The sequence below is a fragment of the Micropterus salmoides genome, unplaced genomic scaffold (assembly GCF_014851395.1).
Source record: "Micropterus salmoides isolate LMB-PRFRI ecotype aquatic unplaced genomic scaffold, ASM1485139v1 Ms_hic_scaffold_11, whole genome shotgun sequence".
NCBI lineage: Eukaryota > Metazoa > Chordata > Actinopteri > Centrarchiformes > Centrarchidae > Micropterus > Micropterus salmoides.
Window position 1 is genome coordinate 25835119 of NW_024040152.1, and position 26998 is coordinate 25862116.

The 26998-nt window shown below is 40.7% G+C and overlaps 1 protein-coding gene across 5 annotated transcripts in view; it reads left to right on the forward strand.

Annotated features, from left to right (window-relative positions):
* Window positions 1–26998, forward strand: part of trak1a (trafficking protein, kinesin binding 1a) — a 36412-nt gene that overhangs the window by 5329 nt on the left and 4085 nt on the right. For 2 of the 5 annotated variants that reach the window (XM_038711997.1, XM_038711996.1), the window contains exons 2-15: window positions 2803–2997; window positions 15065–15141; window positions 16295–16411; window positions 16650–16750; window positions 16962–17070; window positions 17564–17642; window positions 17754–17884; window positions 18059–18133; window positions 18798–18935; window positions 19030–19106; window positions 19225–19464; window positions 19609–19937; window positions 22847–23332; window positions 25348–25450. In XM_038711997.1, the coding sequence (XP_038567925.1) occupies window positions 15091–15141; window positions 16295–16411; window positions 16650–16750; window positions 16962–17070; window positions 17564–17642; window positions 17754–17884; window positions 18059–18133; window positions 18798–18935; window positions 19030–19106; window positions 19225–19464; window positions 19609–19937; window positions 22847–23332; window positions 25348–25450 (2036 nt within the window). In that variant the 5' untranslated portion in view covers window positions 2803–2997; window positions 15065–15090. Of the gene's footprint in view, window positions 1–2802; window positions 2998–11263; window positions 11721–15064; window positions 15142–16294; window positions 16412–16649; window positions 16751–16961; window positions 17071–17563; window positions 17643–17753; window positions 17885–18058; window positions 18134–18797; window positions 18936–19029; window positions 19107–19224; window positions 19465–19608; window positions 19938–22846; window positions 23333–25347; window positions 25451–25798; window positions 25865–25884; window positions 26995–26998 lie in introns of those variants that run through there. The other 3 variants (XM_038711998.1, XM_038711999.1, XM_038711995.1) reach the window with 3 other exon arrangements.

The window sequence follows — 26998 nt, forward strand, 5'->3', positions numbered from 1 at the left end:
AAACTTGTACTATTAGTGTTTAGCAACATTTCTAAAATCTTATCCAAATGATTCTGCAGTCTGACACCAACACTGTGTGTAGTGGGTTTGATACAAGCCCTTGTGCTTGCATATCCTTCCTCTCTTTGTTGACCTCATTTTGGGTCTCAGTCCACTTATACTACACTTAGTTATAAAATAGCTGGAGTGTTGGGACTTATGAGGGACCACTGATAGTTAAGGCAGTTTAACACTGGCAGTCCTCCTTGAACTTAATCGTTTAGTGGATTGATTTGCCTTAGTTTCACCAAATTGTCCATTGTGTTTATGGATCTGTGTAATTGTAATTGTTATCGGTGTATTTCTGTAGCTTACAGAATGACCTTATCTTTGACACTTGTCCGTCAGTCTTCCTGTCTTTCTGACTGTGTCCTCTGCACATGTCGGTGTGTTTATTGCTCAGTCTGACCGTGTGACTATTTTTACATTTGAACTTGAACTTTCTTGCATTGGTGGCTTTAATATTGGTATGACCCTAGTCTATATTTACATTTCAGTGTTTAACTTGTCAACGTCTCATGGTCGTATATCAACTTTGTTCATTGATCCCAAATCTGAATTGAAACAATTAGGAAAGTTAAAACTTGAATTGGTTTCTACAAGGTGCTCCTTTGCAAAGCAGTCCTTGCATTGCTCATTATTGTTGGTCTGTAGATATTTTGTGATGCAGGTCACTGTCTGACAGAGAGCAGCAGTACAAAACACTAGTCAACAACACATTGTACTTTGGACTACCCTGGTAATAAAAATTTGCACTCTTTTTAACTTATTTAGCAATACAGTTTTAAGATAATAATAATATCCAGTCAAAAGAAAATTAGAGAAATTAATGCATACAAGGCGCCTGCAAAGCTGTCACACACAGCACCAAAGAGTTTGTGCTATTATTATCCTCATCCTATCAGTACTCATTTTAGGAGCTGAAGGGCACTGGTCATATTTCGTATCAGCACAGAAGAAGAACTTTTGTGATTCTGACCAACAACATCCCCGTCAGGATCAGGTTTGCGCAAATACTATTAAGGGTTGTGGTCAAACAATTTTAAGATGACTTCCAGAAGTTGACCTTAAACCTTTATATGTTTTTTGGCTTCACAGGGGCACTTAATAGAAGTACAGATCTGGCTTATTATCTTCATAATGGTATTGGTAATGATATTGATTTAGTTTAGTTCAGGGGTAATGGTTTGGGATTTAACATATGAATGGTGTTTCCCAAAAGGCACCACTGATTCTGTGCAAAAAAGATTTTGTCTAGTAAAGAGAGATTGTGTAAAAGGAAGATTCAAGACAATAATCATCTTTTTCTGAGTATCAACACCCTATATTCATGCTCAGGTAGCACAAATGAGTAAAAACGTAATGGTAAAATGTCCCTTCTCTAGTGGCATTGTAAGGAATTGCAACTTACTTCTGTGTTGAAACCTCATTGGCTGAGCTTGATGAATGATTCCCCAGCTGGGGTGTGTGTGTGTGTGTGTGTGTGTTTTTCCCCTTTTCAGCACAGTTAGTCATTCAGTCTGGATTAACAAACTGTGAGAGACAGCATTGTTAGCGAGACGTACATGTAGACAGACAGATCCAGAAACAGAGGGAGGCAGACTACTGCTGCATGTTAATTCTCAGTCTATGTCTGAGCTAAATTCCACATTTCTGTAGAAAAAGTGACTAAAACCTCAATTCTGTGTGAGGACAGAGAGGATATGCTCTCTAATAGAGTCCTACACGGATGCCCCTTTTTAATAGTACTCTAAACTCATGTGTGAACTGGGAGGCACATAGCTGAAAGCTTAGGTAAGATCATTTAGTTTTCCATAGCAGCACACAAATATGCCTCTCTGATTGCCTCAGTGGTTGCTCAGTGGTCAGGCTGCTGTTGACTTTTCTTACAGTGTAGACCGGTTAAGCTGACATGTCAAAGATGACTTCTTGTGATGTATAAATGATTGCAGGTCTTTTTTTTTTTTTTTTTTTTTTTTTTTTTACCTTTTAGGGAATAAATAAAAGTAGCAGAAGCTGTTTGTTTGGTTCTTGTTAGTCTGTAGTTGTACTTATCTGTGAATGTTTAAAAGACTCATTTTAATCTAGTAATTCTTGAAGTGTCCATTCTTGTTTTATTAATGTCTTTTCATAGACAGGGGTTTCATAGTAAGTAGTGAGGCTGGCCCTCAAATAGTCTCCACTTGTGCATCTGCTGTTCAGACTTGGCTTTGAGATAGATACTGAACCTCTATCAGCTGTCTACACAGTTATCAGAGAAGTAAATACAGTGGAATTTGATATAGTAAAACACAGATGAAACAAATGTGTGTGTTGGTTGGTTGCAATACTGTTGCATTACTATAGTTTGAGTTTTGAATAAATTATTGCAGCCAATAACAAAGTTGTGGCAAGTAAGTAAATGATGAACCTTACCTTCAGTTGGTATCCATTTTTAAGTGCTACACAGTAGATGCAAGGAGTGGTGGGTGGAGGGTTAGTTCCTCAATTTACCACTAGAGGGCATCCTATACTTTCAGTTTTAATAGATTTTTAATAGATGAAATGTCTTGTTGGTATGGATTTAAATGATTATATAATCTAACTTGTTATATACTCAGAGATGACATTTTATCACACCTGTCATAAATCTTTATCTCTGCTGAAGACAATATGACCTTTGTCCACTGCCAATAGGTGGTGCCTATTTATAATGACTTAAACTTATTGTGAAAGAAAAGAACAAATACTGTACAGCCTCTGTCTTTCTCTCTCTCTTCGCAGATGTCTGTAACAGTACTGATTTGCCGGAGCTTGAGATTATCAGCTTATTGGAGGAACAGCTGCCAGTCTACAAGCTGAGGGCCGACACCATCTTCGGCTACGACCAAGATGATTGGCTGCACACGCCACTGGTGGACCCGGACTCTTCCCTCGACTTGACTACTGAACAGATAGAGGAGACTCTCAAATACTTCTGTAAGTTCATCACATACTGTTGATTTAAGATTTAGTGTAAAAATACATTGGCCAGTTTTCTTCTAAATACGATGATGATGATGATGACTGTTGAAGTGAGTATTTGATTTCCGAATGTAATTCTGCAAAACCTCCTCTCTCCAAACCCAAAATCTGAGGATTTAAGTGTTTTGTGATCCCACATTGGACGAACGAAGCTGGTTAGTCATGCTTAGTCTTACTGCCAACTTCTCAAATATCAAACATACTAAACATACAGGTGTTAATATTTTAGCGTGTTCCTGAAATTGACGTGTGTTGTTACTCTTAACACCAAACTTATGGCAAACACTAGGGATGGATAACATTATTTGGAGGTTTAATCTTCAGGAAACTGCTATTGGAGAGTGACAATGAGGACTGAAGACTGAGAGGTGGGAGATACTGACCTTGTGCGAGTAGGAATCAGAGAGAGAGAGAGAGAGAGAGAGGGACATCTGCCCTTCAGAGTGTGGGCGCAACAGTTGCTATAACAGTTGCTGGCTGATATTATGATCTCTGTTGCACTCTCAGCCTTATGTTGTACATTTATGCATGCGTTTGCTCATCAAGCTAAGCGCTGCTTTGGGGTTGACATCTATGCCAATTGTAAACCACACGCACACCATTGGAAGCAAATAAATACACACACACTTGCATAAAACACGTGCAAACACTGCACATGGCAAACCAAGGGAACGTAAAGTGGGTTTTCTTACCATCAATAATGCAGTTCAGTAATTCATGTCTTCTTGAACTGTGACTCAGGGTAAAAACTGTTTCTAAAATTAGATCTGGCGTCTTATAAAACAGGCTTGATTGAGAGCTGTAACTTCACCTTGATGCCCCATGTCGGGATGGTCACGTCGGCCTTGACATTCATCATAGCGAGCCAGGCTAAGATGCAATAACAAAATTATGTTACATAAGAAATCGCATGAAACATTCTGCAAGGGGTGTTTTGCTAAATATTAAATGTTGCTTTAGTGCTTTATTATCAATTGTATTCTCCACCTAGTTTTTTCCCCGATTGGAAACATGTTGCTTCTCATAATTGCCTCAAACAGATGGCGGGTATCTACACCCTAAGGGCCATGAATGAGCAGGGACAGGTCATATTGCTGTCATCCTGGTCATAAAGCTTTGTTTCATTGGTGCTGTGCTGAGATACAAATAAGCACATAACGTATAACCTAACGTAGTTATTCAACTACCATTCAGCTTTACCCAGAGCTCCCATTCATTACATTGTTTAACACCACTATGAATTCACGGGGTAATTTGCCCTCTGTTACATCACTCGAGTTGTTACTGATTTATAAGTATGTAACCTGGATTGACCAATAGAGCGCAACTTCATGTAGTGATGACATCACACCCAAATGTGTCACTAAACAGAGGAGACGAGTTGTCTGATTGAGGGACGTTCCCATAGCCCTTTGAGCTATAATGTATCTGTTTATCAGCTGAAGAGACCAGTGGAAATTCACTACCTGTGCTCTTGAAGGTATGTTATTATATACTTATGTGATACATAGGCGTCCTTTCCTTTTCATATCAGTTTAAGGTTAGTTTGAGATCTATATTTAATGGCTTGTATTGTTTCTTCTTTTAGTATTATTTCATCTTTTTATTTGATGTAACAACTGTAAACTTGCCTAAGTCGTCATAGGATTTAATATTATTCCATATATATATATATATATATATATATATATATATATATATATTTCTATTCATACAAAATATGGCTGTATATGTCACTGTCCTGCAGTAATGACCATGAAGGTATTAATGTACAGTAGTAACAAATGGCAAACTGTAACTGAATCTGTCACTGGGGGCTGATGCAACCTCAATGCATTACACAAGTAAAATCTGGAGCACTTATGTGACCCGTCTTGTTTCGTTAGCATTGAACTGTATGCTAGTCACTTCATTAGCAGGAGTTGCGTTTTTTACACATCATAAACACATATTATTAAGGCCAACTTGCTCCCATGTAAGCACCAGTTTGTGACTCTACCATTAGCCTGATAGCTGTGGGTCCTGACCTTGTGTTTGCTTCAATCTGTAAGTAATAGAAAATGTACTTATACTATAGTATATTTAATCTATCCATAATATGTGTGGTAGTCTCTGTTGGAACATTCAAGCTGGTTGACATTGAATTTTGTTCATATTGTCATTAGGTGGACAGTATTTTGCCTTTGCTCTGACACATCATTGTTGTGTCTCCCGTGCTTGTGCTCATTTTATCCCTCCCCAGCTAATCCTTAAATACCCATTGTGTTCATTCATTTTGGGGTTAGCCACGTCACCTCTGCCAACACTGCACTGGTTTCCTGCTAACAGCTTTCACATGCTATTGCTGCTCAGCCTTGAGCATTGGAGTCTGAGCCCGTTACTATAGCAACCACAGAGAAGGACACAGTAGAGGAGAGGGAGATGCTCACATACAAATGGAGGGCGGGAGCAAACGTGTGACACTGCTCCCTCTGATTGGCTGTAGGCATCCTCTTACCCCGCCCCTCCTCACCGTGTCATGATTATCATCATTTCTGCTGCAAAACCCGTGACTACTGCTGCTGCTTGCTCGCTCTCCCTCACTCTCTGTATCTCTGTTTATTGAGTCATTGTTAGAGATGCAGTGGTCCATGTGCAGAGCTAGAACTGCCACTGAGCAAGGACCGTTACAAAAGAGTAGACAACCGTTATAATATGACCTCAGAAAGATTCGGTTAGAGGACAGACCGGCAGGAGCACAGGAAGATAAATAGACAGGAAGCTATAAATGGATGAGAGGATAGAGGACCTGGTACATTTGCTGAAGCTTTGGAGTGAAGGAGGAAAATTGTTGGACAGAAACGAAGGAAGACAGACAGACGGCAAAAGTCGGAGAGAGACTGCACAGATTGACGGTAGAGGGCAGATTCCAACTGACACAAATTGCTGAAACTGTAAACCGATAACGATGGACAAAAGCACAATAAAGTGACTGGATTTTTTTCTGCTGACAACTGATGACGCAAGTAACCGTTCTGTGGGATGACACGCAAAAATGGCACCAGCATCACAACAAATATGGAGTGTAATACGCTGACAGTTTGCTGCTAATGAGTGTGGGACGGAAAGGACATATGAAGAGAATGGGCAGACTGGCACCAGTAATGACCGTGGGCCAGCTGGTATCTGCTAAGCATGCTGGGATAGCAGCACTAGACACTGACTGACTGACTGACTGACTGACTGAATGGACACTATCAGTAACTGGTAAGACCCAGGCATCAGCTTGTTGTCTCTACGCATGCTGAGACACTGGATTTGCCAGAGATGTTACAGCGAAGTATGCCGGGACGTTTGAAACAATACAGCTATTTGTAAGAGCAGTGAGGATGAAGAGACGAGGCCACACCAGAGCGTTTGTCAAGGCAGACTACTACGAGCTGGACTGGTACTATGAAGAGTGTACTGATGGTAAGACAAGAATCTGCTGGAGGTTTGTGCAGTGGCATCTAGTTGTTGAAGTGATGACTCAAACTACCAATGGCACTGATATTACTGGCTAGGTAGAGATGTGTAAGAGGGACATTATATATATAATATAGTAGTGTCAATTGGATAGTACTGAGATACTGAATTGTGGGAGAGAGAAATACTCACAGCAGGGATGGCTTTGGTGTAACTGCTGCTGTATACTGTAAAAATGCGCTGTCTAGAAACTACACTGACACAACAAGTGAGCTGTTGGCTGCACAGTGTATTAGATCCAGACCTCTGCTTATGTGCAACATAGCTATAAACTGAAACCGAATGAATGGTAGAAAGTGCTTCTTGGTAGGTGAGGTGGAAATCAAAGTTCATAAATAGTAAATAAGTATAAATGAAGTGCTTTCATAACACCATGCATATGTGTTGTAATACGGTTGATAACCACTGACCAGGATTTATAACGTGTCCTCTGCTGACACACAGACTAAAGAGATTAAAGTGAAGGGAGGTAGTGGCAGGATTAAACAACATTAAATAAGGCTGGTGAATAGGTAGATGTGTCTACCCTCAACAATATAGAACAAGTGCCTTATAAAGTATTTAAGCTCCAAAAAGATGAATTACCTTTATTGTCCTTCAACTAAACCCTGCTTGTTTCAAAACAACCCAGAGAATGTGACCTTGTGGACTGGCATTCACAAGAAAACATCAAGGCAGATGTTACAGTGAGGACAAACACAGCAGCTTTGACGCTGATGCTACAGCAGGGTAGTGGGTGCTGGATACAGTAGGTGTTGTAACAGGTGCTCTGGCTGCTGAGTCAGTGTGGCTTCTAAAATAGGGCCACGGAGTAGCTTATATGACTCGCTGTGGGTGTAAGTGGGACTGGAGATGGTTGTGTTTCCTTTTTGTTTGAGTCCATATAAGAGGGCAGAGAGACTAATAGAAGTCACAGATGACAAAAACTGTTAAGGTGGGAAGAGACAAGTAATGAAGATACAGGCTGCTGCTGCTACATTGAATGAATGGAAGCTGAGTTTGTAGAGAGAAAGTCAGATAATCTCCATGTGCGGGTATTGCTAAATTAGGCAACCTTAACATGTAAATGCCATTTTTTAGAAAAAAACTCAGTTAACCCAGTTTATTGTGACAGCTTGTATTGTCTCTGTATTGCAGTATCTACAGTATGTAACCTGTGTGGACAATGATTCTCCAAATTGATCCACACAAATTGATCTTTGTCCCTCTTCCGTTGTCTTGTAAGGCAGCTTGGTTATGGTCCATGCCTTGATGTGCTGTGTAATTCATTGCACTCAATGCAACTATAACCTGCACTCATTTATTTCCATTCACCTGAACACCTGTGCTTTTTTGTGAATTTGATAGTGGTGTATTTTGGTAGAAATGAACCATGCATTTAATAAAATGAAAGTGTGATGTGTATATATAATGTGCGTGCACTATAGTTGGCATGTGTGTCAGGGATGCTCTGTAGAAATTGTTATGTAACAGTTTGAGACTGCTCAACACCTCCCCAGTGGGAGCTGTGCAGCTTAAACGGCAGTATTATTTAGCTGAGGCAGCTAACCCAGGTTTGATTTCAACTGTGCTTGATGCTGAAATGATCAGCAACCAAATGAGAGGGGACATGCAGTTTCTTTGACAAATCTTTTTGTGGAGTGTAGAGGCAGAAATAGAAAAGCAGCTGGTTTGGTTTCTGAGATATGCAAGGGAGGGACGTGGAAGTAGGTTGGCTTATATTTAGCTCAATGATTTGCATGCTGCTCTAAGCTGCCCTTGTCAATAGCAGCCAGCCGGCCAAATATTCTTTGGCACTTTTAGAAGCCTTCAAAACAAATGGCTGGATGGATGGAGGGCAACCAGTACAGAGGGCCAGGGCAGAGAAAGAGGGCAAACTATTCTTCCAGTGGGGATGTGGCAGGGTAGAGGGATAATTCTGGAAGATGGGAGACAAAACGTGGATTTTTGTGTTAGCATTTAAGTTTTAATGTGGTTTTAGAAACTGCTAAAAACCACTGAAAACTGTGTGTTTGTTCCCAAGTCTATGTAGGTAATAGCTTTCAAATTGTGATTGTCTCTCATGTGTCACGCAAGTTCAAAATCTGGTTAACTTAACTCTGAAATGACCTGCTGTATTTCAGAAACTCAGTGTGCTACTCAGTCAGATAATGGGACGGATGGTAGTTCCTGTTGCTGAGCTGATGGCAATGTTGCTATGGTTTCTGCGTCACAGAAAACAGTAAGAGGCTTGAAGGACAAAAGTAGAGAGATGTGGAGCATTGAGACATTGTAGACAATCATTTTAGGCAGGTGGATTTCTTGATTTCAATGTGATTATATCCACGTAACCGTCTAAAATGTTGTTTGTGTAAATTCCTTGTCCAATTTAGTAATTTTCTTCCAAACTACCGTATAGAGCATTTCAACTGACATCTAACAGACAAATATGGTGAAAAGGGGGAGGGTGTATGAAAAGGGAAAGCGGAAAACAAGTGGAGTGTAAAGAGGGAATGTGACTAGAAAGGCAATGGGAGAGGGAAAACACTGCTCAGAAGCATTAAGTAGTGTTCGTCCAGGACCTTTTGTTGCCTGCAGCATTGCATCCATTGGGCCATTGAGTGGACTTACTCAAGCATGCAGAATGGTACTGAGCTGGCATCAGATTTCTAGACCAATTACAGTAATTACAACACTTGAGCGGTGACTGATGAGCAGAAAATTGGGCTGCTTTGATGTGGCCTATGTTCATTACTGAAGGATCTTACGGGTCACACTAGCTCAGCTCAGACAGACATGTGACATTGGTCTACAGTCATGTATTGACAGTTATTTTGGCATATTTCATTCAAATGTACATTGTCCGGCACCCAGCAGTGCGACTGATGCTCTTTTGACTGAGCAGTATCCTTCTGTTGATTAACCATTGAGTCTCAACTGAACACATTTGAATGATGTGATAAAGGTTATAATCTGCTGATCTTAGGTCATCAGGCCGCAAGGCTAGAGGCTATTTCAACTTTAAAGGTTAACTAAAATGGAATAACAAGCAAAATATGCTGCAGGGAGCAGCTTAGTTGGTATTTATGATACTTTTAAAGTTAGCCAGAGGGGGGACAGGCTCGTCCTTCTGTGTCCAATTTTCCAGAAACCCCCTTTGAACATGCTGCACAGCCTAATCAACTTGACCCAGTTATGTCTTTTCTTGCATTTAAAGTTTTGTGCCAGTTTTCAGGGCGGGAGTTTGAAATGCTTCTTTCTGTATTTCAGATATTTTTGAAATGAATTTAGAGCTTAAATATCTATTCCTAGTTTCTTAAGGAGGAAAAGTAAACTTTCTGTTCAATTCACATGATTATAAATCACTGGATTTTATGCCATTTGTTGGATTTCAGTTGTTTATCAAGCCACACAGTTGAGCCAAGTGGTTAGCTCAGTGGTTAACGCAGCGCAGACTTAGTGAGCAGGTCTTGGATCTGATACCACACTCTTAGCTCTGTCTTTTTTGGAGTATGCATGCTCTTGCTCTGTTTTCATCTGGGTGCTGCTTGCTATCTGAAAACCTTAAAAAATGCTTCCCAATTTCCACCAGCTGTACATCTCCACTTTAAAACAGTGAATGTAATATAATTCAGTCATAGGGTGAAATGTCAGTTTATATGGCAGGAGTTACATTACATTTATTCATTTAGCTGACACACTTATACAAAGCGACTTACAATTGCTATATATATCAGACTTCGCACGCCTCTGGAGCAACTAGGGGTTAAGTGTCTTGCTCAGGGACACATTGGTGGACGTGTCACAGTGGGGAATTGAACCCTGGTCTCTCACACCAAAGGCATGTGTCTTATCCACTGCCACATCACCACCCCGAATTGTAAAAAGATTCCTGGTTCTTACCAGAACCCCCTCTCATTTCTGTGAAATAAACATATTTTTACAATTAAAAAGAAAAGTAAACATTGTTTCTCTTCTGCTTTACATTATATCATATATTATTATTATATCAGCTAAATGTAATGTAAATTATTGTCTAGAGTGATTAAGGAGTGGGAAAATGCTAAAACCTTTCTATAGACGTTTGTCCATTAATATGACAGTATGGTGCATATTAAAACTTGCTTTGAATATTTCTGCATTCATGTGATCCTTTGCCTCCCTTTCAAGGAGGAAGTTAAATATGTGTAAAGACATTCACCCATAACACTGTGACTGGCCCCACCCTGGATACGGGTGCACGTCTATTATTGTTTGCTGTGCTCTCAGTGTCACCATAGTGGCTGAACTGGACTGTACCAAAATACCTTTCACTTGAGGGGGGTTAAAAGGACTAGCTTTCACTGGATATGAGGCCTACCTGACAAACAGGTGTCTGATTTGCTCCTGTTGGTGCCAGCCTGAACCATTTCAACCCTTTACATAGAAAAGGTTTACAGGTTGAGGATCACAGGGATAAAGATACATTTTACACATTATTTTAAATGCTCTCATCTGTTGTGTTTAATCTATTTGAACCTAGTTTTTTTGCTTCAAAAAGATGATTGACCGCCGTGTGTGTGTGTGTGTGTGTGTGTGTGTGTGTGTGTGTGTGTTCACCCCCTCTCTCTGTGGTAAAGTGGAGTAGGCCAGTCACTGTCCAGCCACAGAAGAGATGGGGAGGAGTCATGTTAACTGGTTGTCTCACGAAACTACAACAGGGGACAAATGACACACACTCACTCAGCTGACATTACCTGGTACTTGACAGATATACACACTATAATGGAGTGTTTGGAGAGATATATAGGTTTTACTGTCCTCTTTGGAACAAACACTTTGTTAGATGTTTATTTTAACATCCAGGCACGCAGAGATTAGGTAATGATTCATAGAGTAAAACACCCACATATGCAACAGCACAGGTAGAAGCCATGGCGTTGCACCTGCAGGCTTCGCGATATAGTGGTTAGCCTTGGCACCGTAGTGGAGGATGGCACTGCTCACAGTTGCTGGTGCTGAGGACAAGCTGGAGTACTCCAACCAGACAGAGGACGAAGAGGAATACGTTCGCCTACCCAGTCATGGAAGCATAGAGCAGGAGGAGGTGGAAGAAGAAGAAGAGGAGGAGGAGTATGTCTGTCTTCCCAGTCATGCAAGCACAGAACTGGAGGAGGAGGAAGAGATGGATGAAGAGCAACAAGTTCTGTGTGAAGGTAGTCTGTGGTCTTCTTTGTAACTGAGGGCATCCTCTCAGTTGTGCTCTCCTTCTTGGTTCTGGCTATTCTGTGTGCTAGCTTGCAAAGTGTGTCTGACCTTTGTGGCATTATTCTGCCATCTTTATTCATTTGTTCTAAAGCTATGAGAATGAATTAATGGATATCTGTGTAGCCTGTTAAAGGGTATCTTTTCTCTTACGGGCTGCAGTTTTATCCTGCAGGTGCAGTTCCTCATGTCACTGTTGTATCCGGTCTCAGTACAGCGTGGTTCATCTGCCCGCAGATTTGACATGTTCAAATATCCTTGCTGGCACCTCAGAGGTGTGTTGCGTGCCAGCATGCTATTGTACATTTGTTTTTAAAAATGCGCAATGATATTTAGGTTTTTAGCTTGTGTTTAATTACTTTGGGATGTGTTTCAGGGTCGAGTGACCATCCTGAATTGTTCACAGGCATGATTAAAAAGAAAGCAGAAAGACAGACACAGGGACCTGATGATGACACAGGAGGACATGCATCTGAGCAACTGAAAGTGAATTGCTAAAGTGGGGTTTTTATTACATATTTTGCTTGTATAGAAGAGAAATTCTGACCGTGCAGTGACTGAAGTATTTGGGATTGTTTGTTTTTTTTACAGAGGCAATTAATACCAACCCTGATCCAATAAGGAAATGGTACTTGATGATACGCACCTCCATTATATAACATTTTAACATTTCCACACAAACTGTCTTTGTGGTATTGATTGGAATAACAAGGGCTTCTTCCTGTCCGTTGTCTTGGTATGTTTGTTGTCCTTGAACCTGTGTGTTGTCTGTTGCCTAGTAGCAACAGGAGTCTGCTAAAAGGTTTCTTAATTACTAGCTTTAATTACATTACAACTCAAACTAATCTATTAAGATGGAACCCTTATAGTTGTTTTTACGTTACACCTGTTGTTATTTAGGAGGATGCTGGTGAATAAGACTAAACATTTGACTTCTCGTGTCCATCATAAAACACCAAGAAAACATTCCATCCACCTCCTTCCAGTATTAAGATACATTTCCTTTAAATGCAGTCCAGGTTATAGTTTCCTTCTCTAACTTGTGTCTTCACCTTTCCTTTTCACCGCACATTTAAAATGGATTAATAAAGTAAATCAGTAAGAGAATGTTACCTGACCTCACTAAAGGAATAGGACATTTTTTGTCGCTGTCATTGGCAAGTTATACAGAAACGCAGGAATTTTATTTTTGGTACAAGTAGGCAGTTTGCCTAGGATCATAGCCATGTTGTCTTTCCAGGAAGTATGACAGGTAAACTAGCTGCACCAGTGTGCTGGGCAATCTCATTGTAGGCTGGAGAGCAAATGGATAGATGATGCAGGGTGTGTTTGTAAATGTAAATGCTCCGTACTTGTATAGCGCCTTTCTAGTCTTTTCGACCACTCAAAGCGCTTTTACACTACATCTGCATTCACCAGTCATATACACGCTCGTGGTTATCATCATTCTAATTTGTGCCCTCTGTGCGTTAACAACTCAACTTTACTGTGTTTGTTTCAGACAGATTTTATGTAGGTAATAACCCATAAGCCTTATTATCAAAATCTCTGCACTATGAATATTGTGTAATAAATTTTTAGCCAAGCCAGCAGTCTAGCTTTGTGGTTGTCAATATTGGTCAGTCCAGCACTTTGTTCCAGCCTGAAATACGTGAATGACAACTGTGTGGATTGCCATGAAAGTCTGTCGTCGTGAGCTTGTTAGCATGCTAATGTTAGGATTTTGATAAAGTACTGTAGACGTTTAGAGTACTTGTTCAAGTACAATCTTTTTAGGACATATGTTTTTGCAGTGTTGAGTTGTCTGAAGTGTGGTACAAAAGAGGGAAACGATTCAAATCCTGGAAACCCTAGGGTCAAAATGGATGACAAACACTTTGAGGTGCCCTTATTTAATTAAACAAAATGTCTCTGTGAAGCTGCTCATTGTCATGTGCTCATTCAACTGTGTCTGGCTGGAAAAGAGCAACCTATTTAATAATGGATGATAATGATGGAAAATATCCTTAACTAAAGCATAGCTAGCTGAGGCCTTGTGTCTGTTTCCAGCTGCTGTACACTGCTTCACATGTATGAGGATATGAAAATGTTATTTGCGTTGGCCAACTCTGTTTTGCATTGTAGGAGGCCTCTGAGTTGGCGCTACTGTGAAACGTGCCTGACATTTGTCCCCAACCGGAGTAAAATATCATTTCTGTTGAAACTGAAAAGCGGGAATTGTTCTGTGTTGTAACACATTATGAGATGTTGGCCATTATACCTCCAGACAATGTCACATCACACACCTTCTCTCTCCAGCTGACAGTGTTAAAAATGACTAACAAGACTGTTCAAAAGTAAACATCATCCTCATCCTCTGATACAGTAAATTCCATGTCATTTTATCTACATGGAAGTGGGAATGTAACGTCAGAAAAACACAAACAAATTGGAAACAAATCAAGGACCACAAAAACTCTCAAAGAGCAGAGAAAATAGTTTTGTTGTTATTGTCAGAATGCCCCTTGGGGGTGTTTTTCCTCCAGACAGAGAGTTATACAGACAGAGGTGAATAATTCTTTCAGTCAGACTGAGAACTGATTAACTAATGTCAGAGCTTTCTCTGAGGCCTGAAGGGAGTTGATAATCAACTTGGCTCATGTAACTGAAATAGCATTGCTGGGGAGTGGCCCCTGACATTGTCCACTGTGTCTGCGTTCAGTAACTTATCTTTTCTGAATCACCAGGTACATAGGTTGATGAATAGAGGGTTATATTTCATGCTGTACAAGTGTAGTATGTGCGGGTGTGTACTTCTTAGGAATATAATATGATTCATGAACAAGAAAAGAGTGGTGGAGAAAATAGATAGCAGGGGGAACAGGGAGGCACTGTTTATTTGTTAATCATTTTAATTTTAGTTAATCCAACATGTAGCAGCATTGTGTGTTAGATATATATCTTATATTGAGTTAGGGTTTAGTAAATATTTAACAATTATTCAGGCTTCAAAGACATATTTCCTAAATTGTATTGCTTACAGACATTACAAATTTCACACATTTTCACACTAAAGTACATTGTTGCATAATGCAACATATTCTCAGTCAGTACAGACTGTTGACTGTTTCCACTACCGGAGTGCAATCAAACAGACTCAAATACTATGCATTGCTCTCATGCAACTGTTATAGCTGGGTGGGATGTATATTAATATGTGATTATTGTGATGTATTATTGAGGGCACTGACTGTTCAGTAATCCTCTTTCTTTGGAGACTTAAAGACTCCTTTTCTTTCTTTTTGTATCTGTGCAGTACTGTGTGCTGACAGAGTGGGCCAGATGACGAAGACCTACAGTGACATTGATGCTGTCACTCGACTACTGGAAGAGGTAAGATCACGTTGAGTGAAAACAGTTAAAAGAAAACAAACACAAAGGACTACAGTATACAATCACTGTGAGGTGCATTGGTCAAATGTCTGAACACAGGCTGCTTCATGAGGTTTGATAGACCCGCATCATAAAACTAGTTCCCGGCAGCTGATATTCAAAGCATTCTGATCCTCATCAGCTGTTCAGTGACCAACAGAGTGGCAGGAAAAGTCGCTAGTGAGGAGCTCAGCTGACTTTCTCTGCATAAATAAAAACTGTGCAGACCGAATGATGTCATTGTTAAATGAACCATGAAATTCAACGGCCAGACAGTCAAAGATTTCATAACATCAACAAACAGACAACTGCTCGCTCCATGTGAGAGATCAGTGTACTTCTACCTCTTTTGCTATGAAAAGTTTATGTCCTTTGATTGACAGTGCATTAATATTTACTATTCAATGTTTGGTAACACTAAGCTGAACCTCCTGATCCAAATAGGTGTGGACTCAATAGCTTTTGTGTTGCTCAGTGGCACTGTAAGGCCAGTAATATTGTTACTGATTGCAGCCAGACTTACTGAAACACTGGAGTGCCTGGCAGTCATTCACACAGGTTCATAATGAGTTTTTAATTATAGTTCAGTATAGTGTTGGGAGTTTTCTGGTGCGTCAGTGGGTTTGCACTTACAAGTGATTTGTGCTGTTGTAAGCAATAAGAGATTATGGTATTAAGCGTCCATTTGAAAGACATGGTGTGTCTGTTGTTTTCTTCATTCCACCTTTTCTCTCCTTGTTTAGGTATGTGAATCAACCCTCACCTTTTTAAACTAGCTTTTGCTGCATGTCCATCATTTACATTTTCTGAGACATTTTTTTAATTTTAAAAAAGTTTGACATTTTGGGAACCACGCTTATTTGCTTTCTTGCAGAGGGTTAGATGAAAAGATCATTACTACTCTCATATCTGTGTGTTTAAATATGAAGCAGGAGCTAGCAGCCAGTTTGCTTAAACTGCTAGCCTGGCTCTGTCCGAATTTAGTGGTATCGATCTTCTCGTCTAACTCACAGCAAGAAAGCAAATAAGTATTTTCCAACTGTCAAATTATAACTTGAATGTCTATAATAGTTTTGCTGTTAAAACACTTAATTAAATCTTTTTCTCGGAGCAGAAAGAGCGTGACTTGGAGTTAGCAGCCCGCATCGGACAGTCACTGCTGAAGAAAAACAAAGCCCTCAGTGAAAGGAACGAACTGCTGGAGGAGCAAGTAGAGCACATACGAGAGGAGGTATGCAGCGAAAGAGTGTGTGCTTCTATATTTGGTGGTGATCATATGTGACCGTATTGAAGTGTCTTTTATAAAAAAGTACATATCTCTTTGTCATTTTTATGGGACGGTAGTGGTGGTTGGGCATTTCTTAGAACATGCAAAATCACCGTCATGGCTCTGGGGCATTACAGTGTAGCCATCTATTCTTTTACTTTAACTGTCCTGCATCTACATGTCTCCGACATACCACATATAGGTATCTCAGCTGCGTCATGACTTGTCCATGAAAGATGAGCTATTACAGTTCTATACCAGTGCTGCCGAGGAAAGTGAGGGGGAGTCTACCACCTCCACACCGTAAGTCTCTCATCTGCTGTGAACAAAGACATCATTAAAAACACTCCCCTCCTAAGATTTCATAAGCTGTGTGAGGCATGAGACTATGTACCAATGCATGAAAGCCGACGACTGCACATAATGGCCATTTCACACTGATTTTAAAGCATAGTAATGGATGATTGATTGGCCTACAGATTCACATGTTTCTCACTTACATGTGTGTTTGCAGTGTGCGTCCCAGTGAAACCAATGTGTCAACTCCAACTTTTTTCCCCCTGGATTCCTTGCAGAAGAAACTCAAAGACCTGGAGGAAGAAAACAAATCACTGCGTTGTGAGGTACAGGCACACACTCGCACACTCTCACAAACGCACACAATATTTTTTCTATAAATGTTTAATACATTTCAGCATATGTTAATTAAATCTATACTATTGCTTGCTTTACTTACAGTACAACTGCATCTAAATGTTATTTTCAAATGATAAAAACCCATGTCATAGTGAGCGACATCCAAACCAAGAATAATAAGCATAAAAATCTCAATTTGTTTATTTCTTTATTCATTCATTCATTCATATGGGACAGTGCACATTAATCAACACTGACGTCAACACCATTCAATGTAGATGTGCCGGGCTTACCTTGACAGCTAATTTGCACCCGTTGTCTGTTTTATTGAGTTTGCTGGCAGCAATACTGTTTTCATTAGAAGGTCTTACAGTCTGAGCATTGCCTTCTGGTTTTCTTTTAGGAGGAGTTATTTATTGGGGTGATTAATAGTGTCTACAGTGTTCAGGATGTATTAGTAATGTCTGTTTGTTTTTTCAGGCCAGTCATTTGGAGACAGAAACCATCTCCTATGAGGAGAAAGAGCAGCAACTTGTCAATGACTGTGTCAAAGAACTACGTGAGTATTCGACTGATTGGAGTCATACTACTGTTACTACCTTCTCACTCTCTAAAGGCTTTTTGGGGGGGCAAATTCTCACTTTTAATGAACACCTGTTGATGTTTCCAGGTAATTCCAACCTGCAGATTTCTTCTCTGGCTGAAGAGCTGGCCCGGAAGAGTGACGACGTCTCCAGACAGCAGGAGGAGATCACACATCTCCTCTCCCAGATAGTAGATCTCCAAAAGAAGGCCAAGATGGTATAAACAGCCCCCCCCCAATCTCTTACTGATAATGTTAAATATCTACTCTCAGTATGTGAATATGTTACGCTGGTTATTCATATTTGGCTTAAGAATGTGTAGCATTAACTGAAGGGATTGGAATCAGTGTTTTACATAGCTGTCATCCTGTTATCTCTGCTGTGTTTGTAGTATGCCGTGGAGAACGAGGAGCTGACTCAGCACTTAGGTGCAGCCAAAGACGCCCAGCGACAGCTCACTGCTGAGGTAAAGCAATTCACAACCAGCTGACCGTGACTTCACTGGATTTCCACCAGTGGTAGCTTCCAAAACTAATATTAATGGTCCTCACATTGCTAGAAGATTTGTCTTTTACCAAATCTATGGGATTAAGTATTTACAAACAATATTGATTACAATACCTACAATATCAATATACTGGTAACTCCGTTGTCAAAGTAATTTTATAGCACTACATGTGACGTATCACTATCACTAAAAGCACATTTCAGACCTTCATATAACAATTACAGTACCCTGGCATGGTCCAATGTGTAAACTGGAAAGTCTTCAAGACAAAACTGATCAACCAACACATTAGACCACTTAATACTTAAAGCTAGGATAGGTAATGTATTTCAGAAGCATTTTATGTTATATTTGTTAAAAATCAATAATGGTTCAATATCAGACCACCAGTACCTAATTAATTATTCCCAAACTTAAAGCTTGCCTGAGAGTTAAATGTAATTTATTGTATATATTCCACTAACAGAAAGACAAACAACAACAAAAAAGGTAAAACTTAAAATCCATAATGAAAACAGAGCCAAATATGCATTACACAGCACAGTTTGTTTGCATAACAGTTTATTAGTTCTCAATTACTTCCCATCTTGTCTCCCTTGATCTTTCTTTGCCCTTCCTCCAGTTGCGAGAGTTACAAGATAAATATGCAGAGTGCATGGAGATGCTTCATGAGGCTCAGGAGGAGCTGAAGAACCTGAGAAATAAAACTCTACCAGTCAGCACATCAAGGCGTTTCCATTCTCTGGGTCTGTTCCCAATGGTGAGCTTATATTTATTAACATCTGTCAGTATCACAGTATCTCCATGGTCCCAGTAGCTACAAAATCCCTACATCTGTTTGCCTTCTCCTCCAGGACTCTCTGGCAGCAGAAATAGAGGGCACCATGAGGAAGGAACTTCAGATGGATGATCCGGACGTAGAAGAGCAGAGGTATTTTGCATCTCACCTTAAAAAGAAACCATAGAGAAGGGGTTGTCAATGCTTTTGTCTAACTTCATGGCGAAAATGAGAGTTGATATCCTAAAATTATGTGACCATGTTTCTCCAGACTGCAACCAAAGCGAGTGTTCCAGACAGTGAAAAACCTGAACCTGATGCGTCAGCAGCGTTCATCGCTAGCCCCCTCCCCCCTCAACATCCCAGGTTCCAATCAGACATCGTGCCTCACCTCAGGGCGCTCCAGCAGGGTGGGCACGCCGGGCTTCAACTCCATATATGGTAGCGAGATGGGAAGCGGGATCATCCTGGACAACAGGACTAGCAGTATCTTAGAGAGTGCAGACGATGGGTACGGACAGATTCTTTGCTTTTTATTATCTAACACAACAGGGACCAACGGAGCTTTACAGAATAACAAAACCCAGAGAGCAAGTGAGATAGAGAGATTGCGTTCACTAAAACCCAACAACATCAACTATGTCTCCCTCTCCAGGTCAGAGGACTCTAACAAGCGGCCCCCTGGTACCCCAGGGACCCCGGGTAGCAGGGATCTGGAGGCAGCCCTGCGGCGCTTGTCCCTCCGCCGCGACAACTACCTCTCAGAAAAACGCTTCTTCGAGGAGGAGAGGGAGAGAAAGCTGGCTTACATGGCCAAAGAAGAAGAAAAAGGTGGTGGGGGGAGTAGCGGAGGCCCTGGGACGCCGACGGAGAGCCTGTTGTCACTGTGCTCGCACCCCTCCTTGGGAAGCGCCTGGTCGGGATACTCGTTCACAGCGAGATCCTACCTGCCGGAGAAGCTGCAAATAGTAAAGCCGCTAGAAGGTGATTATTCCTCCCAGAGACACAAGTCCTCTATTCCTCTACATAATGAAAAAGAGAGTCCAAATCAGAATTCCTTGCACAATGAAAAAGAACATTTTCAGAAGCCTCAACAGAATCAAAACCAGAGCCAAAATTCAAATTATATATTTCTACATACCCCCCCCAGTCTGAGTCAGACCCAATCACAGAACCAAAGCCAAGTCCATCAGAACCAGCACAAGAATCAATTTCTGATGTTTCATAACCACAGTCAGTCCAAAATCTTTCTGAGTGCCCCACAGGGTCCTCAAACCCTGCACAGGAGCTCCAGTTTGTTGGAGTTGGGCAGCCTGCCGAGCGCTCAGCCTCACCTCAGAGCTCCAGTGGCTTTAGTTGCAGGCCTGCTTGAGGTGTTGGAACAACAGGAGGGCAGTTTAAATCTCCAGCACTCCTTTTACTTCAGAAACACACAGCCACGCTGCTGGTTTGAAGTATAGAATATTAGACGGCCTGCTGTGTGCTGCTGGTTTGAATCATAAAAGTATAATGCTTTATATATTATGAGAACAAAGCATGTTCCCAGTGTTACATGTGTCTAGAATACATCACAAAGCACTTTACACAGTTTTTGCTGTGTGGCACTTAAAAGTGGGGTAAGTGATTCTAATCCAATACACGTCTTTTGTCAAATTCTCCTCATGGTCCGCTAGCTGTCTGTTCTGTGTGCGCTGAAAAAAAATGTTATGTTTGAAACAAACAGTGGCCCGCACCCCGCCACACAACACTATTCCAGCCATGATTTGTGTCAGGTAACATTAAATGACTTTCCCAGGGACATTCAGCTTACTTTCTAGTTCACCAAGACATGCTGTTGTTGTGATGTTAGTTATGGTAATAAAATAGTTGAGTATCGCTGTCTGGAGCTGATGTACTGGCTCTGGAACAGTCTCTGCATGTTAGCGTCAATGCAGAAACGCACGACTTAGCTAACCATAGTTACATTACTTGCTGTGCTTGCTCTTTCTTGACATTTGTCTTGGTGTTGGATTTCTCCAGAAATCTCACTCCACCTTTAAGGCATAAGAAAACATTTTGTGATTTTGTTTTTTTTAACTGAGGATCTTTATTATCTTATAATTGTTTATTTTCATACTGTTTTGGTTGTGACGTTTGTAGAGTTGAAGTGTTACTATACATGCTGCCATCCCATGATTCCTCCCAACATCCTAACGTTGTTGGGTTGGCCAAAAAACAACATTAATGCTGAAAATATTTTCTTAAACTGTATATGTGCAATATGAAGCCTTTAAAGCATTCATCACTTTAAAAATGCCCAGTTGAGAAGCACAACAAATGTCAAAAAGCTGTTGTCACATTGGTATTTCCTGTTTTGTGGCACCACCTGGTGTTCAAACTGTGACACTGAAATCTGATAACTACACCAGCTGCTAGCAAAAGACAAAAACATGAAGCTATGAACTGTTAACACATCCTTTTGCTTTCAGAGTGAAAACTAAATATAGTATGTGGCAATGTGGCAAAGTGGCAATTTCAAGTCTAATGATGGTTGGTTATTATCTTTCTCCCATTTGTATGTTTTTTATTTCTCTGTAACCTCAAATTATTTGCATGACGGTGTTTGCCTTCATAATTATATCATACCTGACTGTGACCTGATCATATAGCCCTTAAAAGTCAACAGTCCAGAAAATAACTAAAAAACACATTAATATTCTGTTTTTTAGAGTATTCTTAGTGTATGAGCCTTTAGTGTTTACTACTCTCTGTACTTCCCACTCCTTTTACTCCTCTTCTGATTGCCTTTTTCTTTTCTTCATTTTTTGGTTTTGTCTTGTCTTTGCACTTTCCTTATTTTTTCTGTTCAGCGTGTTCTTTGTAGATGACTACTTGAATAAAATCTTACTAATTTTCTTCCTTTTTTCTCTCATTCTTTTTGTGTTAGTCTTTAGTTTAGTTAGTTTATGTACTGACACCTCATGTATCATGGGAAAACAACCATTCATTGGACTTGAAATGAGACCAATGTACTAGGTGCGAGGACCCTTAATAAGCAGAAAGACATTGCCTGATGTGGCATGTCGTATTGTATCAAAGAAGTGTGTGTGTCTGTGTGTGTGTGTGTCCTTGTATACATTAAAATATCTGCCAGTAAATCACTGAAGTATATTTTCACACATTTAAACACAGAAATTATATTTACTGAACAGATATGTCTAAATATAGTATAGGGCTTTTTTTGGATACAGCATATGATACTGTGATAAAATGTAAAGCTTATAGCAGTTGGCTGAGACGTCATCTGTGAAGCTGACGTGATGTGGGTCAGATGGCAGTATTAGGTTCAGTGGAGCAGGCCTGTCACTGAGTATAGTGTGTCTATGGTCTTCCTTCCTAACATTTTGTGAAACTCCCCTTAAGCAAGGCATTTCAGCCCCTGATAAAAATGTATAGTTAGTAACTTAGTTAGTAGTAACAAGCTTCAACTTCATTTGTAAAAAGAAATCGATTGCAGAAGGCAGTCACAGAATTAGTGTGACAGCATGTTGAGCTGAATTTTAACTCAATACACTCCAAATGAAAGATTAACATTTAAATTGTGCCTGAAGTACTACATACTTAGAATTAATAGATACAGTTTAACCAAAGATAACAGTGTAAAAAACGGCTATAGCTAATAAAAATGTGTAGACTGGTGATAGGAAGAGTACTTCAGGGTTGAAACATGGAACAATTTGAAGTTTGATTGATCAAATTCATTATCACCAGCACCGCCAAAACACTGAAACAATGAAAAGACAAATAAGTATTGAGGGCAGCATATCAATTTGAATGAGATGCCTGAGTGACGGAGAGCAGCTTGAGGCAGATTTAGATAACATGAATGTTTCTCTGACTGTTTTTTTTTCCAGGCTCTGCTACTCTCCATGCATGGCAGCAGTTGGCTCAGCCCCACATGGGTGCTTTGCTGGATCATCGGCCAGGTGTGGTCACAAAGGGCTTCCGCACTTTAGCACACGACCAGGAACAGGAAGACAGCTGGCAACTGGACCAGCCAGAGGAGGATGAACTTTCATGCGACTCATTCACTGGCTTGTCGGGAGAGGGCTCTGCTTCCACGGATCTGCCTCGCTCTACCTCTTCTCCCTCCGACTGCTGCAACAAAAATGGGGACGTCGATGACTGTAGCCAGTTGGAAACGTTGCAAGGAGAAATGTGCAGGGATAGGGAAGAAAATCAACCAAAAGATGGACATGTTGCAAACATGCCCTATTCCTTCTCCAGCCCCTCCCCTTCTTCTTCTCCTCCTCCTCTCCCCTCTTCTTCCAAGATGAACGGACACGTGGACCTCAAGGAGCTCCAGGCCTTACAGACCGCCACAGTGGACCGTATGCCTGGTGAGGGAGCACTTAGCTAAGGGCACTGCACTGTATCCACCCTCCCTTGCAACCCTGGAGCATGGGGATATAGGGGAGGAGGGGTGGGAGGGCGAGGGATTGGGGAAAGGCATTCACTGGACATCTCAAAACCCCAATGTGACGTCCCTTCCTGCACGATCACGCTCATGTGCACACACCTGCACACCCACCCACCCCACCGGCAGTCCTCGCGTGTTCAGTCATCGAACCCCATCAAAACAGAGTACATCTTTTTTTTTTTTTTTTCAGTTCCCACCTTCTTTCACAGCCACTTTATTTCTACCAATCACATTTACTTTCCTATCCTCTTCAACAAATCTTCTGAGGTCAATGCCTTTGTGGTGTCTTTTACAGTTCTAATAATCTCAGTCTTTCTCAGCGGTGATCCGCAGCACAGAATTCCTTCATGTTTTTCATGTGTGATTGATAGTAATTTCATTCAGAAAACATTTTGCTCTATTAGTTTTTATTTAATTTCTTCTAGCAGTCAACCCTCACACTAAAACACCAGTGTACCAAACAATCACATGCACATAGGAATGTCATGGCTAGGGTCCAGGATGTGAGCACGTACGTGTATATCAGGTGTTATAAGCGCAGCTGTCCAAGTCACATGAACACATGGCGCCCACGGCTGGTTAATGTCAGCGTTGACGTCGTAGAAAAATGACATCACAACAAAGGAAATGACAAACTCCCACATTAAATCACCAAAGTACAACAAGGGCAATGTGATGGCTGAAGGAAAAATGTCCTCATAAATCTGTGACCCTATTCCATGAAAAAGTCCTGAGCAGCACCAGTGTAGGAAAAGGAGAGCCTGGCAACATTATTTACTCGAGGCACATGAACACATGCTGGCCTTGGTATCATAGCCTCTCTGAATATGTACCATTGTTATGTGTGATAGTGTTGAGGAGCATAAACATTTATGATATTGTACATATGATGCTGTTTCTGTTGCTCCACCCTGAGCTTTACTGGTAGCAGCTGTTCTAAATTCATTACTACCAACATGAGTGTCAGGGGACAGATTTAATACAGAACAATATTATTTTTCTTGCAGTTAGTTCTTAAGTTTAGTTGTCCAACCACTATAACAGGCAGAACCAAAGTGACACGAGAAGTTTCTTAACAAAAAGGTCAAAGGACCTTGTTCTGTGAAACAGGAACAGCACTCTCTTAGATAACATTTTACACAGCACTCTTCGTTGGTGCAGGGATTCCTCCAAACCTAGGAATATCTAAATAGAAAATAACTTTACTCTTGGCAAAACTCTTAACATTTCAGTGTTTAGCTGAATTCCCCCTGCACATACAGTACAGTCAGCCAAACAAGGGGTCGTCATTACTCCTCATTTTCCCACAATATTTAGTGAAGAAAATTCTAAATGCAATAGTTGATGTATTTATGTATTTAAAAAATAAAAAAACTTATTTTTTATTATTATTTCAAAAAGAATAGTGTTGGCAGTAACCTTCAGAAGGACTTTGGATGATGTCTCCCATCACTTAAACTGGAAGCATGTTAGGAAGGGATCTCTCAATGGCCAGTATGAACAAGAGGCATGATTACAGCAAGCAAAACCTGTGTCCCTGTTAATATGGGCACCTAACTATTATTTTAATATAGACTTGAAAAATTGCAAACCTATCTGTTATCAATAACCAAAGCATAGTGTATGTATACCTTCAAATAATGAAGCTTAATCTCCCAAAGTGAGTTGTCCTGCCTTTACGTTTGTGGATATTCGCCTTCATGACTAAAGTGAATTTGATTAAATGCTGGCCAACCTGTCTAACTCATCATCACAAATCAGGAAGATAATGAATGCTGATGCTTTTGCTTGGGGCTTATTCTATGATCATGGCCTATTTTTTCTCCACTTTGTTGTGCACAGTGCTTTTGCAGTGTTGTTTGGTGCCCTTTGACTCACTACTAACCGCCTACTATTCTATTTTATTCTCCTTCCATCCTTTCTTTTCTCCTCTAGTTAATTTCCCGGGGAAGTGTATGTCCCATACTAGCTCTACATACACCTTCACCACCTGCAGGATTCTCCACCCCTCTGATCAGCTGACCTCTGTGTCCCCAAGGTAAACACTGTAAATTCCTGAGTTTTTTGTTTTGTTTTTTTTACTGTTGAAGTGTATTCCATTTTAAAACGTCTGTTTGAAGCACTGGTGCTTAGTCCTTGGTGTGCACAATTGAGTGTAGTGTGTTATTCTGAACACTTGGTGGCAGAAAATCACTTTTCTACCTGGATTCCGTTTTTGCAGGTGTTATCGTACAGCTCATTAAGGAGATAGAGCTGCTGCTGCAGGAAGCCTTACATAGAAAATGAAAAGAAGACCTTCTGTAATTGTAATGTCCTCTGTACTGTAAATCAAATAGCTCCTTCTCAACCAAGGAGCAAACCCCCCCCTCTTGTTCCCCTCCAATAGATTTTAAGGCAGGGCTCCTTTGATGCCACAGCACCTGATTGACTTCATACTCTCTAAAGTCCCTGCTGTCTGATTGGCCTTGGCAGGTCAACTGATGAGGAAGATGAAGTGGAGTTGTATCATACGGTTGTCATGGCCGGAGTAGAGCAGACCCATTGAGTGCACCCACTGAGGGTGCACATGGGTGAGGCAATGCATGGGAGTGCATCACTAAAGACTGTGGGTGTGTGGAAACCAGATAACATCAGCAGTTTCCTCTAACTCCCCCGATGGTCACTGCATTGTGGAGCGACATGTAGTTTGCCTCTAATGTTCCCTGTCGACATGTTCCTAACTAACACTCCAGCTCCTGACACAATGCTATGACTCAGGTCACTGATCAAATGTAACTTTGTCAGGATTTGAGCATGGAAAATAGGATTGAGATTATATATATATTATAAGAACTCACTCAGGTGTCATCACTTGACCTTAATCTGATCCTTTGGTCAGTTTATAACAAGTTGTCATACACGGGGGAGTTCGTTGCCCCATTCTGAAATCAAGGCTGGCCTTTCTGCAATTAGCCATTCAACACTTTAGGAAAAATACTGGACTCGTAAACTGTGAGTACCCAGGACCAGGGACTATGCAAACTCCGGAATCAAGAGAGGATATATCCACCTTGTATATTACCACTTTACCCGGGTGACCAAAGGACCTGAGAAAGGTCATGTGATGACACCTGAGTTGGCTCCATTGGACTGGAAGACTAGTCAGTGGACTTCTGTGCTTAGTTGCCTCACATCATGTAGCTTATTATATCAGGGCTTTTAATATAAACTCATTGTGTGGTAAATAGTGTAATATGTATAAAATGTGTCTGTATGCTTTTATGCTGCCGATGTGGTTTTTATTTAAAATATGCTAAGTTATTGGTCACCAACAATGTGTCTGTGTAAAATACTAGTGGCTTTATGCAGACTTAGATGAGGCCGAAACTGATCTCTACATCTCAATTGTGCAAAAAGAAAAAAGGTTTATTTCCCGCATGGTTATGTTTTTTAATGAGTCTTAATTGTAACTAAAAGTCCTGTATTAAGACTTGATAATGCATTAATTTCTGTCCCTGTACCCATACTGTTTCTCATTTCTCCTCAATTCCTCTATCATCCTTCATCCCTCTCTCTACCCCCTTCCCCCCCTTTACTCCTCCATCTC